This window comes from Oncorhynchus clarkii, unplaced genomic scaffold (genome assembly GCF_045791955.1).
Source record: "Oncorhynchus clarkii lewisi isolate Uvic-CL-2024 unplaced genomic scaffold, UVic_Ocla_1.0 unplaced_contig_6067_pilon_pilon, whole genome shotgun sequence".
NCBI lineage: Eukaryota > Metazoa > Chordata > Actinopteri > Salmoniformes > Salmonidae > Oncorhynchus > Oncorhynchus clarkii.
In genome coordinates, this window is record NW_027261154.1 from 232,501 (window position 1) to 249,975 (window position 17,475).

The following is a 17,475-nucleotide window of genomic DNA, read 5'->3' on the forward strand; positions in this document are numbered from 1 at the left end:
GAATGGAATGATTACGTTCCCAGAAAGACTTCAACGTCAGTGTTAATATAATTACTTTTATTCTGGAAGTAAAGACTGAACTAAGGATTCATAAAAAAAGAAATCAATTTCCTCCTGACATGGGGGGCCATCGCAACCAGATCCTTCACCCTCACAGACGACCAATCACAGCACTCTTATACTGCCATTAGACCCAATCAGATTCTCTGTTATACTGTAGCGGTGCAGCCACTGGATCCTTCCCGTGCCTGCCAGGCTCCGGGCTGGGCAGCAGCCATTTTGACTGATTTTAAGTGCTTCTTTTTTTTTTTATCCCAGGTTGTCACTTACAAGAAAGGTACAAATGCATCATGGGCATCTTGTCTGGGGGTGTTTAGCAAAGAAGAGGGAGAGAAAATATATTTATATTTTAAACAACATTGACCTTAAGAATAAACTTAAATAAAAGTATTTTTTTAATTCAGACCCCTTTTTTGTTGTCTCCCCCATAATGCATTGTGTTTGACCTTTCTTATAGGGTCAGCCAGGCGAAAAGGGAAAGAGGCATCCGTGGAGGAGACCACCACACCCAGTACCCCCTCCCTGCCTCCTCCTCTTCTCCCCCCGTCCCCCCATCTCCACCTGCCCCAGATCCCCTCCGACCCCCCTTACACCTCCACCACCAACGGGACACACCCCTTCACCCCCACTGGCATCGGCCAGGACTTCTACAGCCCCCACTTTCCTCCGGTGGGGGGCAAGATGTCCCTAAACTCCCTCCTGCAGCGCCAGCTCATGCAGACGTTCTACTCCAAAACCCTGCAGGAGTCCACTGAGGGAGCAGCTCTACTGTTCGCCCCTGTCCACTACACCCCTACCTCCACCTCTGGCTCTAGCCCTGTCCCGCTCTCGGCCAGCCCCCTGCCCACCCAGCAGTCTCCTGCAGGCCCAGAGGTGAACGGTAGTGGCGGTGCCCTGTCCCCCTCTCCCAGCCAGTCTGAGGGGACTGGGGGCAGTGTGTCTGATTGGGAGGACATGGACACCACAGAGATCGCCCGGCAGATCAAGGAGAAGCTGATTCAACACAACATTGGCCAGCGGGTGTTTGGCCACTATGTACTGGGCCTGTCCCAAGGCTCGGTCAGTGAGATCCTGGCTCGGCCCAAACCCTGGAGCAAGCTGACCATCCGGGGCAAAGAGCCCTTCCACAAGATGAGGCAGTTCCTGTCTGACGAGCAGAACATCCTGGCACTACGCAGTATCCAGGGACGACAGAGAGGTGAGAGGCGTGTGTGTGTGTGTGTGTGTGTGTGTGTGTGTGTGTGTGTGTGTGTGTGTGTGTGTCACACCTGTGTCTGTCAGTGTTGCTTTAGTCGTCCCAAAATGCCTCTTCCTTCCTCCCTTCACCATCCAGGATCAATACTGAAGCCTTGACACTTCAATAGTATTGACTAGCAGGAGGACAAGACTACAGTTTACCAGTCAGGATCAATAGTATTGACTAACAGGAGGACAAGACTACAGTTTACCAGTCAGGATCAATAGTATTGACTAGCAGGAGGACAAGACTACAGTTTACCAGTCAGGATCAATAGTATTGACTAACAGGAGGACAAGACTACAGTTTACCAGTCAGGATCAATAGTATTGATTAACAGGGGGACAAGACTACAGCTTACCAGTCAGGATCAATAGTATTGACTAACAGGAGGACAAGACTACAGCTTACCAGTCAGGATCAATAGTATTGATTAACAGGAGGACAAGACTACAGTTTACCAGTCAGGTTCAATAGTATTGATTAACAGGAGGACAAGACTACAGTTTACCAGTCAGGATCAATAGTATTGATTAACAGGAGGACAAGACTACAGTTTACCAGTCAGGATCAATAGTATTGATTAACAGGAGGACAAGACTACAGTTTACCAGTCAGGATCAATAGTATTGATTAACAGGAGGACAAGACTACAGTTTACCAGTCAGGATCAATAGTATTGATTAACAGGGGGACAAGACTACAGCTTACCAGTCAGGATCAATAGTATTGATTAACAGGAGGACAAGACTACAGTTTACCAGTCAGGATCAATAGTATTGATTAACAGGAGGACAAGACTACAGTTTACCAGTCAGGATCAATAGTATTGACTAGCAGGAGGACAAGACTACAGTTTACCAGTCAGGATCAATAGTATTGATTAACAGGAGGACAAGACTACAGTTTACCAGTCAGGTTCAATAGTATTGATTAACAGGAGGACAAGACTACAGTTTACCAGTCAGGATCAATAGTATTGATTAACAGGGGGACAAGACTACAGCTTACCAGTCAGGATCAATAGTATTGATTAACAGGGGGACAAGACTACAGCTTACCAGTCAGGATCAATAGTATTGACTAACAGGAGGACAAGACTACAGTTTACCAGTCAGGATCAATAGTATTGACTAACAGGAGGACAAGACTACAGCTTACCAGTCAGGATCAATAGTATTGACTAACAGGAGGACAAGACTACAGTTTACCAGTCAGGATCAATAGTATTGATTAACAGGAGGACAAGACTACAGTTTACCAGTCAGGTTCAATAGTATTGATTAACAGGGGGACAAGACTACAGTTTACCAGTCAGGATCAATTGTATTGATTAACAGGAGGACAAGACTACAGTTTACCAGTCAGGATCAATAGTATTGATTAACAGGAGGACAAGACTACAGTTTACCAGTCAGGTTCAATAGTATTGATTAACAGGGGACAAGACTACAGTTTACCAGTCAGGATCAATAGTATTGATTAACAGGAGGACAAGACTACAGTTTACCAGTCGGGATCAATAGTATTGATTAACAGGAGGACAAGACTACAGTTTACCAGTCAGGATCAATAGTATTGATTAACAGGAGGACAAGACTACAGTTTACCAGTCAGGATCAATAGTATTGATTAACAGGAGGACAAGACTACAGTTTACCAGTCAGGATCAATAGTATTGATTAACAGGGGGACAAGACTACAGTTTACCAGTCAGGATCAATAGTATTGATTAACAGGAGGACAAGACTACAGTTTACCAGTCAGGATCAATAGTATTGATTAACAGGGGGACAATCGTCCAGACTTGCTTTACGCTGTCAGTCCTCGGTTGAATGTCCTTGTTGACTCTGAGACTTATCCTCTAGTCCTCCAATGTGTCCACCTTGTCGCACAGTTCAGTAGCTGTGTGTGTTAGTTTTGTGGAACGTGTTTTATTGACAGAGATATTAAATTAACAGGTGAAGCAGGAAGTTGGTGTGAAGTTGAAAGCATGGTGTTGTTGTTGTTTTGACAGAGAGCCCAGGCCAGGCCTTTAGTCAGGCGTTACAGGACCTGCCCAAGCAGAGTGTCAGCTCTGACCAAGCCTCCCGGACAGGTCTGACCTTACAAACACACACCTTACAAACACACTCTCTTCTGTTTCTGTCCGCGTGGAGTGGGTGGTGTTGGGTGAAGAGTGCCTGTGTTGTGCATGTACCCCTCCCCCCAACACACACACACACACACACACACACACACCGACTCATACTGGCCTGGCAGTGTAAAAGCAGAGTAGTTAAAGGATGAAGCCGCTCTGCCCTCTGTTCCACAGTGGGATTTGGGTCAAAGAAAGGCCGGTGTGTATAATATATAGAGTTTATGAGTTTAGCTGTCTGTCTATCTGTCTGGGGGGGGGTCTGTCTGTCTGGGGGGGGGTCTGTCTGTCTGCCTGACTGTAGTAACTCTATAGATCTACTATATAGTGTATCTTTGTCAACAGTACGTGTTTGAAGTTACCTTTCACTTGGTGGTATGTCTAACCTCCCTCCCTCCCTCGCTCCCTCTATCTCTCTCTCTCGCTCCCTCCCTCCCTCTCCCCTTGTCCAGGTAACATCACCACACGTATCCGTACTCCAGAGTGTGGTTCAGACGAGGCCATCAAGTCTATCCTGGAGCAGGCCAAGAGAGAGCTGCAGGTGCAGAAAATTGGTGAGTGTCCCCTCCTGTCTGCACTGTGGTGGAATAGGGTGACAGTTGTTCCTGCTGTGGTGTAATAGGATGACAGTTGTTCCTGCTGTGGTGTAATAGGATGACAGTTGTTCCTGCTGTGGTGTAATAGGATGACAGTTGTTCCTGCTGTGGTGTAATAGGGTGACAGTTGTTCCTGCTGTGGTGTAATAGGATGACAGTTGTTCCTGCTGTGGTGTAATAGGATGACAGTTGTTCCTGCTGTAGTGTAATAGGATGACAGTTGTTCCTGCTGTGGTGTAATAGGATGACAGTTGTTCCTGCTGTGGTGTAATAGGGTGACAGTTGTTCCTGCTGTGGTGTAATAGGATGACAGTTGTTCCTGCTGTGGTGTAATAGGGTGACAGTTGTTCCTGCTGTGGTGTAATAGGATGACAGTTGTTCCTGCTGTGGTGTAATAGGATGACAGTTGTTCCTGCTGTAGTGTAATAGGATGACAGTTGTTCCTGCTGTGGTGTAATAGGGTGACAGTTGTTCCTGCTGTGGTGTAATAGGATGACAGTTGTTCCTGCTGTGGTGTAATACGATGACAGTTGTTCCTGCTGTGGTTGTAATAGGGTGACAGTTGTTCCTGCTGTGGTTGTAATAGGATGACAGTTGTTCCTGCTGTGGTTGTAATAGGATGACAGTTGTCCCTAGATGATCCATTATATAGAGAGGTCTAGTCACATTCTGTTTTGTCTTATTCAAAGGCAAACATTAAAGGTCCCAAGATGGTATTAACTTCCTCAGACTGGCTGTTATCCTTCTGTGTGTTTGGGGCGATATACAGTCTCTGATATCCGTTATCTCCTTCCTCTCTCCAGCAGACTGCTATCATGGTCCTTCTCCTGGTGGGGGACTGAGAGGAGGAGGAGGAGGAGGAGGCGGTGGTTCAGACGAGGCTATCCGCTCCATCCTAGAACAAGCTCGACGAGAGATGGAGGCCCAACAGGCTGCTGTGGAACCCATCCTCAAAGCCTCCTCTTCCTCCTCCTCTTTGTCCTCTCCCTCCCAGAGGGATCTACTGGTCTCCCATCTGGCTGCCTCCTTCCCTGCCTACACCCCTCTGACTCTCTCCATGAAGAAACGCCCCCCCGCCCTCCCAGTCTCCTCCTCCTCGCCGTTTACAGTCCTGGACTTCGGCTCTAGTGTGAAGAGGGAGGACAGAGGAGCATCGATGCCGGACGGCATGGCTGCTGGCGTGCCGGGGTTGGGTCGGAGCTCTGAGGGGTCTGCCCGGCCTGCAGGGTGGTGGTGGAGCAACATGAACCCAGACCCCCGCGGAGATAAACCCACACTGGGGGGAGAGGAGAACCACACCCAGGAGGACTCTAAAGAGGTGAGTACCACCCTCAGCGGCAGGGGGAAGTGGTCTCACAGCCTTTAAATCAACCCGTCTCTGAAGTTATCGATCGGGTTTGGATCCCCAATACAATTCAGAATATATGTAACCTTAATTAAACCTTTAGTTTAATGTGTGTGTACGTTTGTGGTCTCTCTGTATCTGTTTAGCCATTCCATAACATGTATGAGTGACTGACGTTTTGTGTGTGTGTGTGTGTGTGTGTGTGTGTGTGTGTGTGTGTGTGTGTGTGTGTGTGTGTGTGTGTGTGTGTGTGTGTGTGTGTGTGTGTGTGTGTGTGTGTGTGTGTGTGTGTGTGTGTGTGTGTGTGTGTGTGTGTGTGTGTGTGTGTGTGTGCGCGTGTTAGGCTCTAGGAAGTATGTGTGACGCGGCGTCTCGTCGTAAACCCTGGAGCAAGGTGACTTCCAGAGGCCTGCGTATGCAGCTGTGGTTGAACTGTGACCTGGGTCAGAACACACACACCGAGCCTGCTCACAACCAAGGTAATGGACCGTGTGTGTACCGTGTGTATTGACAACAAACAAAAAACACTGACTGACGATCGTCTCTCAATTAGACCCACCTCAATTTACAGTCGACTGCTGAGCTGTAAATGATCACAGTTATACCTGTCGACTCATAACATCCCTGGGGGGGGGGGGGGTCATCGTGCCAGCCGGTCACCGCTCCCTCCTGCTGCATAGCGTGTCTCTCTCCAAGCTTACTTAGTTTCACCCTCCTTGACTGCTCCATTCCAGCCTTCTGCAAAACAGAACAGAGACAGGGGGGATTATGGGGAAGGAACAGAGGGGATTATGGGGAAGGGACAGAGAGGATTATGGGGAAGGGACAGAGGGGATTATGGGGAAGGGACAGAGAGGATTATGGGGAAGGGACAGAGGGGATTATGGGGAAGGGACAGAGGGGATTATGGGGAAGGGACAGAGGGGATTATGGGGAAGGGACAGAGAGGATTATGGGGAAGGGACAGAGAGGATTATGGGGAAGGGACAGAGGGGATTATGGGGAAGGGACAGAGGGGATTATGGGGAAGGGACAGAGAGGATTATGGGGAAGGGACAGAGGGGATTATGGGGAAGGGACAGAGGGGATTATGGGGAAGGGACAGAGAGGATTATGGGGAAGGGACAGAGGGGATTATGGGGAAGGGACAGAGGGGATTATGGGGAAGGGACAGAGGGGATTATGGGGAAGGGACAGAGAGGATTATGGGGAAGGGACAGAGGGGATTATGGGGAAGGGACAGAGGGGATTATGGGGAAGGGACAGAGGGGATTATGGGGAAGGGACAGAGGGGATTATGGGGAAGGGACAGAGGGGATTATGGGGAAGGGACAGAGGGGATTATGGGGAAGGGACAGAGAGGATTATGGGGAAGGGACAGAGGGGATTATGGGGAAGGGACAGAGGGGATTATGGGGAAGGGACAGAGGGGATTATGGGGAAGGGACAGAGAGGATTATGGGGAAGGGACAGAGGGGATTATGGGGAAGGGACAGAGGGGATTATGGGGAAGGGACAGAGGGGATTATGGGGAAGGGACAGAGGGGATTATGGGGAAGGGACAGAGGGGATTGTGGGGAAGGGACAGAGGGGATTGTGGGGTAGGGACAGGGGGGATTGTGGGGAAGGGACAGAGGGGATTATGGGGAAGGGACAGAGGGGATTGTGGGGTAGGGACAGGGGGGATTATGGGGAAGGGACAGAGGGGATTATGGGGAAGGGACAGAGGGGATTATGGGAGGGGAGAGAGATGCCGAATACCCTATGAATACGTCCCTGTTGTTTGTTTTGCCCATCTGAAGGAACTGGATACGGTAGATTATCCAGGAGATTCATCCGTATTGTTATAACCTAGTGTTATAACCTAGTGTTATAACCTAGTGTTTTAACCTAGTGTTATAACCTAGTGTTATAACCTAGTGTTATAACCTAGTGTTATAACCTAGTGTTTTAACCTAGTGTTTTAACCTTGTGTTTTAACCTAGTGTTATAACCTAGTGTTATACCCTATTGTTATAACCTAGTGTTATAACCTAGTGTTATAACCTACAGAGTTGTCTCTCTCAGACCTGCCAACAGTGAGTGTGTTGATGAGCTAGAGGTTTCCTTCTGACACGGCTCGTTGACTGCAGTGTGATCCCGTTCAATATATACATTTAAACATTATTTTAAAACAATTTAAATATAGTATATAGAAATGTTGTGGGACTATAGTAGATGAAGAACCAATATTTTTTTTAGATTGAGTATTTATTGGGTCATTATGTTAGTATATTATGTATGTTTGTAATAGTGTGTTTATATGTGAAAGTGTGTTTTTATATTACAAATTGTATTTTAATGTTTAAGGACTCTTGGAAGATGAGTCCAAATGGAGACTTAAAGAGATCCTAATCAAATCTAGTAATCCTGGACCTCGATGATTCAAAAGGGGATCACTGGCACTTCACCTCATTCCACTATTCAGCTCAGCATCAAACCGTTGAAAAGTACTAGGTCAAAAAAAACAAAAATCTTCCTCGTTTGGGTCTCCAGAACCAGAATAAAAAAACCGCTTAAGTCCGTCTTCCTCCTGTCTAACCTACTGTACTGTTTGCTCCTGCCTACACTGTGTTTCCATTCTCCTCCAGCAGAGGGCACTCCCAGCCAGACCTCAGCCAGCTGCAGCCCTGCCCCAGAGTCCCCGCTGAGCTCTGCTGAGGAGTCATCCTACGGTTTAGGAGGGGACCGGGACCCTCTTGCCTCCCAGGCCCCGTCTCTGGATCCCCCATATGGGGAGCCCTCAGGGGGGGAGTCCCAGCCTGGCACGCCCCTCCTCGGCCCCATCACAGGCCTCAGCATCCAGGAGACGATAGCCATGTCTCCTGAGCTGGACACATACGTCCTCACCAAGAAGGTCAAGGAGGTGCTGACTGATAACAACCTTGGTGAGACTCAGACTTTTTATTGTTCTTCTCCTTCCTCTTCTTGTCCTCATTCTTTCTCTCTTGACCTATTTTCCTATTTGTCTTTTTTCTATTTTCCTTCTGGGCTCACTCTTAAGCCCGCCACCCCTAGTTTAAGCCCGTCGTCCCTAGTTTAAGCCCGTCGTCCCTAGTTTAAGCCCGTCGTCCCTAGTTTAAGCCCGTCGTCCCTAGTTTAAGCCCGTCGCCCCTAGTTTAAGCCCGTCGTCCCTAGTTTAAGCCCGTCGCCCCTAGTTTAAGCCCGTCGCCCCTAGTTTAAGCCCGTCGCCCCTAGTTTAAGCCCGTCGCCCCTAGTTTAAGCCCGTCGTCCCTAGTTTAAGCCCGTCGCCCCTAGTTTAAGCCCGTCGCCCCTAGTTTAAGCCCGTCGTCCCTAGTTTAAGCCCGTCGCCCCTAGTTTAAGCCCGTCGCCCCCCCTAGTTTAAGCCCGTCGCCCCTAGTTTAAGCCCGTCGCCCCTAGTTTAAGCCCGTCGCCCCTAGTTTAAGCCCGTCGCCCCTAGTTTAAGCCCGTCGCCCCCCCTAGTTTAAGCCAGTCGCCGCCCCTAGTTTAAGCCCGTCGCCCCTAGTTTAAGCCCGTCGTCGCCCCTAGTTTAAGCCCGTCGCCGCCCCTAGTTTAAGCCAGTCGCCGCCCCTAGTTTAAGCCCGTCGCCCCCCCTAGTTTAAGCCCGTCGCCCCTAGTTTAAGCCCGCCACCCCTAGTTTAAGCCCGTCGCCCCTAGTTTAAGCCCGTCGTCCCTAGTTTAAGCCCGTCGCCCCTAGTTTAAGCCCGTCGCCCCTAGTTTAAGCCCGTCGTCCCTAGTTTAATCCCGTCGCCCCTAGTTTAAGCCCGTCGTCCCTAGTTTAAGCCCGTCGTCCCTAGTTTAAGCCCGTCGCCCCTAGTTTAAGCCCGTCGCCCCTAGTTTAAGCCCGTCGTCCCTAGTTTAAGCCCGTCGCCCCTAGTTTAAGCCCGTCGCCCCCCCTAGTTTAAGCCCGTCGCCCCTAGTTTAAGCCCGTCGCCCCTAGTTTAAGCCCGTCGCCCCTAGTTTAAGCCCGTCGCCCCCCCTAGTTTAAGCCAGTCGCCGCCCCTAGTTTAAGCCCGTCGCCCCTAGTTTAAGCCCGTCGTCGCCCCTAGTTTAAGCCCGTCGCCGCCCCTAGTTTAAGCCAGTCGCCGCCCCTAGTTTAAGCCCGTCGCCCCCCCTAGTTTAAGCCAGTCGCCGCCCCTAGTTTAAGCCCGTCGCCCCCCCTAGTTTAAGCCCGCCGCCCCCCTAGTTTAAGCCCGTCGCCGCCCCTAGTTTAAGCCCGTCGCCGCCCCTAGTTTAAGCCAGTCGCCGCCCCTAGTTTAAACCCGTCGCCCCCCCTAGTTTAAGCCAGTCGCCGCCCCTAGTTTAAGCCAGTCGCCGCCCCTAGTTTAAGCCCGTCGTCCCTAGTTTAAGCCTGTCGTCCCTAGTTTAAGCCCGTCGCCCCTAGTTTAAGCCCGTCGCCCCCCCTAGTTTAAGCCCGTCGCCCCTAGTTTAAGCCAGTCGTCGCCCCTAGTTTAAGCCCGTCGCCCCCCCTAGTTTAAGCTCGTCGCCCCTAGTTTAAGCCCGTCGCCCCTAGTTTAAGCCCGTCGCCCCTAGTTTCACCCTATCATATTTGTTTCCTTTAGATTATTAGATACTGTAAAGATTCATCAAGTTTCTCCAAATACAAGCTTGGATAGTCCGTTCAGACCTCCAGCCTGACCCCCTCTCTCTCTACTCTCTCTCCCCTCAGGGCAGCGTCTGTTTGGGGAGAGTATCCTGGGTCTGACCCAGGGCTCGGTGTCTGATCTGCTGGCTCGGCCCAAGCCCTGGCAAAAGCTCAGTCTGAAGGGACGTGAGCCATTCGTCCGCATGCAGTTCTGGCTGCAGGACCCACAGAAAGTGGAGAAACTGATGGACATGAAACGCCTCGAGAAGAAAGGTAATGATCCCTCCCTCTTTGCATTCTGTGTCTCTCACACACAGACCAAACGCACCCCTGTGATGTTAGGACCGATTTATTGACACAGACAATTACGCGCTTTATTGGATGTGACATCAGGTGGCCCTCCAGGGGCCCACTGACAGTTATCATCTTCATCATCATCAATAATCATCAGCAGCAATCGGTGATTACTATAATGTCTCCTCCCCCTGCTTCCTGCTTCCTCTCCTTACTGCACTGATCCATTAATCTGCTTCTTCCTGGTTCCATTCACCTGCTGCTTCCTGGTTCCATTCACCTGCTGCTTCCTGGTTCCATTCACCTGCTGCTTCCTGGTTCCATTTATCCACTGCTTCCTGGATCCATTCACCTGCTGCTTCCTGGTTCCATTCACCTGCTGCTTCCTGGTTCCATTCACCTGCTGCTTCCTGGTTCCATTCACCTGCTGCTTCCTGGTTCCATTCACCTGCTGCTTCCTTGTTCCATTAATCCCCTGCTTCCTGGTTTAATTTATCCCTTTCTTCCTGATTTCATTTTGTCCCCTACTTCCTGGTGCCAGTCACCTGCTGCTTCCTGGTTCCAGTCACCTGCTGCTTCCTGGTTTAATTTGTCCCCTGCTTCCTGGTTTAATTTATCCCTTGCTTCCTGATTTCATTAAGCCCCTACTTCCTGGTTTCATTCATCCCCTGATTCCTGGTTTCCCCATCGTTTCTCCCTCTCTTGATGTTGCATCCATGAAGTGAACACATAGCAGTTCTACTTCCATAATAACTAAGGGTGTTGACTAAACTTCTCTGCTATCTTCCACCTATCAGGGTAGCATTGACATCAGGGTGGTATTGACATCAGGGTAGGATAGACATCAGGGTAAGATTGACATCAGGGTAAGATTGACATCAGGGAAAGATTGACATCAGGGTAGGATAGACATCAGGGTAGGGTAGACATCAGGGTAAGATAGACATCAGGGTAGGATTGACATCAGGGAAAGATTGACATCAGGGTAGGATAGACATCAGGGTAGGATAGACATCAGGGCAGGATAGACATCAGGGCAGGATAGACATCAGGGTAGGGTAGACATCAGGGTAAGATAGATATCAGGGTAGGATAGACATCAGGGTAGGATAGACATCAGGGTAAGATTGACATCAGGGTAAGATTGACATCAGGGTAAGATTGACATCAGGGTAAGATTGACATTAGGGTAAGATTGACATCAGGGTAGGATAGACATCAGGGTAGGATAGACATCAGGGTAAGATAGACATCAGGGTAGGATAGACATCAGGGTAGGATAGACATCAGGGTAGGATAGACATCAGGGTAAGATTGACATCAGGGTAAGAATCAGGGTAGGATAGACATAAGGGTAAGATGGACATCATCACACGGTTCCTGTCCCAGCCTGTACTGTAGATAGCTAGGATGGACATCATCACACGGTTCCTGTCCCAGCCTGTACTGTAGATAGCTAGGATGGACATCATCACACGGTTCCTGTCCCAGCCTGTACTGTAGATAGCTAGGATGGACATCATCACACGGTTCCTGTCCCAGCCTGTACTGTAGATAGCTAGGATGGACATCATCACACGGTTCCTGTCCCAGCCTGTACTGTAGATAGCTAGGATGGACATCATCACACGGTTCCTGTCCCAGCCTGTACTGTAGATAGCTAGGATGGACATCATCACACGGTTCCTGTCCCAGCCTGTACTGTAGATAGCTAAGATGGACATCATCACACGGTTCCTGTCCCAGCCTGTACTGTAGATAGCTAGGATGGACATCATCACACGGTTCCTGTCCCAGCCTGTACTGTAGATAGCTAGGATGGACATCATCACACGGTTCCTGTCCCAGCCTGTACTGTAGATAGCTAGGATGGACATCATCACACGGTTCCTGTCCCAGCCTGTACTGTAGATAGCTAGGATGGACATCATCACACGGTTCCTGTCCCAGCCTGTACTGTAGATAGCTAAGATGGACATCATCACACGGTTCCTGTCCCAGCCTGTACTGTAGATAGCTAGGATGGACATCATCACACGGTTCCTGTCCCAGCCTGTACTGTAGATAGCTATGTTAGGAAGGACAAAAGAGGAAAAGTCATGACATCAGCTGTTTGCGAAACATAGTTTGCTTTGACAACGGAACAGGCCCCGGCTTCCCCAGCTCTCTCTGTTAGTGACCCCCCTGACCCCTCCCACTGAGCATGCCCACAGCCGGCCTGGAGGTGAGCGTCTACACCACATGTTGGAGCTCACTGAGCGCAGGCAAAAAAAAGGGGTGTGAAGGTTTAGAATAGAGCAGTCGGGACCAGGCCAATAGCAGAGCTGGGAGGAAAGGCAGACCGAACCATGAGTTGACCCTTGTGTAGTGTATCACTTAGAGGCTACAGACACATGTACATGGCCTTTGAAGGCCTGTCATTGGATCAGTGTGTACTGTACTGTAGGAGACTGGGCTCCCGAGTGGCGCAGCGGTCCGAGGCGCTAACAAATCCATGCTGTCATTTACACATTTGTAGCATGTGATGCTTTCAGAGGTTAACACTTTGTTCCTTGTATGGCTAAAGTTAGACATTACCGCCCCCTAGTGGGTGTTGGTACCAGTTCACTGTGTTTATCTACCACGATATCTCATCCTCGCCTCTGTCTCCCCCCCTCAGCCTACCTGAAGAGACGCCACAGTTCGCTGAGTGATAGCCGTTCTGTGGACGGTGGCCTGGCAGGACCAGACTATCTTCAGAGCGCCAGCCCCCAGCACCAGCGACGGACTCAGCTGTACCAGAAGAAGGTCCGGGTGGTTCTGGGTCCCGAGGAGAAGGAGGCTCTGAAGAGGGCTTACCAGGAGAAACCCTACCCCTCCCCCAAAACCATTGAGGAGCTGGCCTCCCAGCTCAACCTGAAGACCAGCACGGTCATCAACTGGTTCCACAACTACAGGTCAGTTACTGTGCTACGAGCTTTCTTTAAGCACTTGACAAGGTATGACAGGAACCCATTAGAGTTGGGCGACCGTGATTATCTACCCATAAAACATTGTGATGTACGATGCTATTGCCCTTATTGTTGTAAAAGATCTATAAATACACATTTTCTAACACAACAGTCGGGCTGTAACGTGAAATCAAATGCAACTGGACGAAAGATAATGCTGTTAAAACAGAAGATGTGTTGGTGTCTGGGTGTTTGGGTGTTTAGGTGTCTGGGTGTGTTGGTGTCTGGGTGTTTAGGTGTCTGGGTGTGTTGGTGTCTGGATGTGTTGCTGTCTGGGTGTTTAGGTGTCTGGCTGTCTGGGTGTCTGGGTGTTTAGGTGTCTGGGTGTTTAGGTGTCTGGGTGTGTTGGTGTCTGGGTGTGTTGCTGTCTGGGTGTTTAGGTGTCTGGGTGTGTTGGTGTGTTGGTGTCTGGGTGTTTAGGTGTCTGGGTGTGTGGGTTTCTGGGTTTGTTGGTGTCTTGGTGTGTTGGTGTCTGGGTGTGTGGGTGTTTAGGTGTCTGGGTGTGTTGGTGTGCGGGTGTCTGGGCGTGTGGGTGTTTAGGTGTCTGGGTGTGTTGGAGGGTGTCTGGGTGTTTAGGTGTCTGGGTGTTTAGGTGTCTGGGTGTGTTGGAGGGTGTCTGGGTGTTTAGGCGTCTGGGTGTTTAGGTGTCTGGGTGTGTTGGAGGGTGTCTAGGTGTCTGGGTGTTTAGGTGTCTGGGTGTTTAGGTGTCTGGGTGTGTTGGTGTCTGGGTGTTTAGGTGTCTGTGTGTTTAGGTGTCTGTGTGTTTAGGTGCCTGGGTGTGTTGGTGTCTGGGTGTGTTGGTGTCTGGGTGTGTTGGTGTCTGGGTGTCTGGGTGTGTTGGAGGGTGTTGGAGGGTGTCTGGGTGTGTTGGTGTCTGGGTGTGTTGGTGTCTGGGTATGTTGGTGTCTGGGTGTGTTGGTGTCTGGGTGTGTTGGTGTCTGGGTGTCTAGTTGTGTTGGTGTCTGGATGTGTGGGTGTGTTGGTGTCTGGCTGTGTGGGTGTGTTGGTGTCTGGGTGTGTGGGTGTCTGGCTGTGTAGATGTGTTGGTGTCTGGGTGTGTAGGTGTGTTGGTGTCTGGGTGTGTTGGTGTCTGGGTGGGTGGGTGTCTAGGTGTGTGGGTGTCTAGCTGTGTGGGTGTCTGGCTGTGTGGGTGTGTTGGTGTCTGAGTGTGTTGGTGTCTGGGTGTGTTGGTGTCTGGGTGGGTGTCTAGGTGTCTAGGTGTGTGGGTGTCTAGCTGTGTGGGTGTCTGGCTGTGTGGGTGTGTTGGTGTCTGAGTGTGTGGGTGTCTGGGTATGTGGGTGTTTAGGTCTAGGTGTGTGGGTGTCAAAGTATGTGGCTGTGTGGGTGTCTGGCTTTGTGTGTGTGTGTGTGTGTGTGTATTCTGTCTCTGTCTGTGGCGTGCCTGTCTCTGATGAGGAACTGTCTTACTGTAGTGACGTCATGGGCTGGATAGAAGCAGTCTACCGTCTTACCTCATAAAACTATTGAAAAACGAACATTATGAAGCAGTCTACCGTCTTACCTCATAAAACTATAGAAAAACGAACATTATGAAGCAGTCTACCGTCTTACCTCATAAAACTATAGGAAAACGAACATATTTAAGCAGTCTACCGTCTTACCTCATAAAACTATAGAAAAACGAACATATTTAAGCAGTTATTGATGACAACAGCCTCGTCCTTTAGGCTTCAAACTGTCATTCTTGGTATATTTAAAAATAAAAAGTCACAACAACCTTAGGACAACAACTTCATAGGCTAGAATGTTTGAAGAAATAATCTGCCATTCATAACCTCAGTTTAGATTTAAGCTTGTGTGATAGGCCAGTGGAAGGAACGAGGACGTGTTATTGGTCGTTTGGTTTTCAACTTCACATGGAGGGGGTTATTTCTTGTTGCCGTGCCACATGGTAACTTGATTAAACTGGTCATCCAATGTTTCTATAGGCTGTTGATATGTTTTGTTCCGTCTCATCATTAGTCCTCTGGCTACTGTACGTTTTGGTTTTTAGGTTTGTTACAATAACTTTGTGATGGACCACGGTTACATTCCATGTTTGATTAGGAGAAAACCATGACTTCAACTATGACACTTAGCCTTCAGTCATATTCATAATCTATCGAATGGAGAGAGAGAGAGGGAAATATAGGCTACTTTTAATTTTTTTTAAACAGTTAGACACAATATAGTTAAGGAGTGTCTGTTTATTTTTAAAAAATATATATATATATGGTTATAGTCTGACGGAGAGAAACAATATTTTATTTCTGGACATTTTGCGCTGCTTTGGTTGAATTCTCTGCTCCTACATTAATTTCTTGCTTTCTGTAGATAGCGTATTGATTGAAATAGGCAATAGCCAATAGGAATAGGCTAATTACTGCTGTGAACAGGGTTTTGTACCGCACGACGCCAGTCAAGTTCAAATAAGATAAACCATAGTCTGTCACATCGTGATGTCTTCACCATCGACGACATCATCGTAATATCGCCCAACCTAGTCTTTAACTCCCCTGCTCTCCGTCCCTCCCCAGGTCTCGTATCCGCAGGGAGCTCTTCATAGATCTAGTCTTTAACCCCCTGCTCTCCGTCCCTCCCCAGGTCTCGTATCCGCCGGGAGCTCTTCATAGATCTAGTCTTTAACCCCCTGCTCTCCGTCCCTCCCCAGGTCTCGTATCCGCCGGGAGCTCTTCATAGATCTAGTATTTAACCCCCTGCTCTCCATCCCTCCCCAGGTCTCGTATCCGCAGGGAGCTCTTCATAGATCTAGTATTTAACCCCCTGCTCTCCGTCCCTCCCCAGGTCTCGTATCCACCGGGAGCTCTTCATAGATCTAGTCTTTAACCCCCCTGCTCTCCGTCCCTCCCCAGGTCTCATATCCGCAGGGAGCTCTTCATAGATCTAGTCTTTAACCCCCCTGCTCTCCGTCCCTCCCCAGGTCTCGTATCCGCAGGGAGCTCTTCATAGATCTAGTCTTTAACCCTGCTGCTCTCCGTCCCTCCCCAGGTCTCGTATCCGCAGGGAGCTCTTCATAGATCTAGTCTTTAACCCCCTGCTCTCCGTCCCTCCCCAGGTCTCGTATCCGCCGGGAGCTCTTCATAGAGGAGATTCAGGCTGCAGGGTCAGCGGCAGCAGCTAAAGCAGGCGAGGGGGACAGCTGTGACGGGACTGAGTCAGACAGCACCGTGGAGGGGCACCACGGGAGGCACAGAGGAGCCCCTGATAACATGGAGGTCAGGGTTGAAGCAGGGGTGTCAGGTGGATCCCCTGCCCAGAGAAACTGCACTACCTCAGGCTCGGTCGGGCCGGTCTCCAGCAGCAACTGCAACCTCTTCAGTCTACCTGAGGCAGGTCTCTCTCGCTCAGCCCCTTCCAGTCACACCTCAACCCCAGCTAGGAACCACAGGGACAATACCCTGCGCAGGAAGAAAGCTGCCAACCTCGACAATATCATCCACAGACTGGAGAAGGCTGCCGGCAAGGAAGACCCGTCTGAGTGGGAGTTCTGAACCTCCCCCCACACCCCTTTCTCGTGACCTCACAACCTCTGCCCTCTGACTGTCCCCCTGGTCTTCTCCTATTGGACAGAAGAGGGCACAGCCAAAGCCAAGCTCATTGGCCGTTTTTATACACAGTCTCTTTCCTGGGAGAAAGGAGAGAAGTGGTTGCCAAACCAAGATATAGAAGAAGATATAATGAACACTTGGAAGACAAAAATGAGGGAATCTCAGGCTCTCTGAATACTGAGTTTCTTTTTCTTTCTTACGGAGAATCACTTAGTCGCCCTGCTGGCCACAGGGCTTACTGTACCCCCAAACACCACCAATTACTGGCAGGTACCCCCAAACACCACCAATTACTGGCAGGTACCCCCAAACACCACCAATTACTGGCATGTACCCCCAAACACCACCAATTACTGGCAGGTACCCCCAAACACCACCAATTACTGGCAGGTACCCCCAAACACCACCAATTACTGGCAGGTACCCCCAAACACCACCAATTACTGGCAGGTACCCCCAAACACCACCAATTACTGGCAGGTACCTCCAAACACCACCAATTACTGGCAGGTACCTCCAAACACCACCAATTACTGGCAGGTACCTCCAAACACCACCAATTACTGGCAGGTACCCCCAAACACCACCAATTACTGGCAGGTACCTCCAAACACCACCAATTACTGGCAGGTACCTCCAAA

At 49.7% G+C, this 17,475-nt stretch overlaps 1 protein-coding gene across 1 annotated transcript in view; it reads left to right on the forward strand.

The window, feature by feature from the left end:
* LOC139405486 (homeobox protein cut-like 1) overlaps positions 1-17,135 on the forward strand; it is a 153,928-nt gene extending 136,793 nt beyond the window's left edge. Inside the window, exons 15-23 of the mRNA XM_071147822.1 lie at positions 518-1,258; positions 3,315-3,395; positions 3,887-3,988; positions 4,834-5,348; positions 5,719-5,854; positions 8,006-8,302; positions 10,066-10,254; positions 12,935-13,211; positions 16,342-17,135. Of these exons, the coding sequence (XP_071003923.1) occupies positions 518-1,258; positions 3,315-3,395; positions 3,887-3,988; positions 4,834-5,348; positions 5,719-5,854; positions 8,006-8,302; positions 10,066-10,254; positions 12,935-13,211; positions 16,342-16,777 (2,774 nt within the window). The 3' untranslated portion in view covers positions 16,778-17,135. The remainder of the gene's footprint in view (positions 1-517; positions 1,259-3,314; positions 3,396-3,886; positions 3,989-4,833; positions 5,349-5,718; positions 5,855-8,005; positions 8,303-10,065; positions 10,255-12,934; positions 13,212-16,341) is intronic.
* Positions 17,136-17,475: the final 340 nt, after the last annotated feature.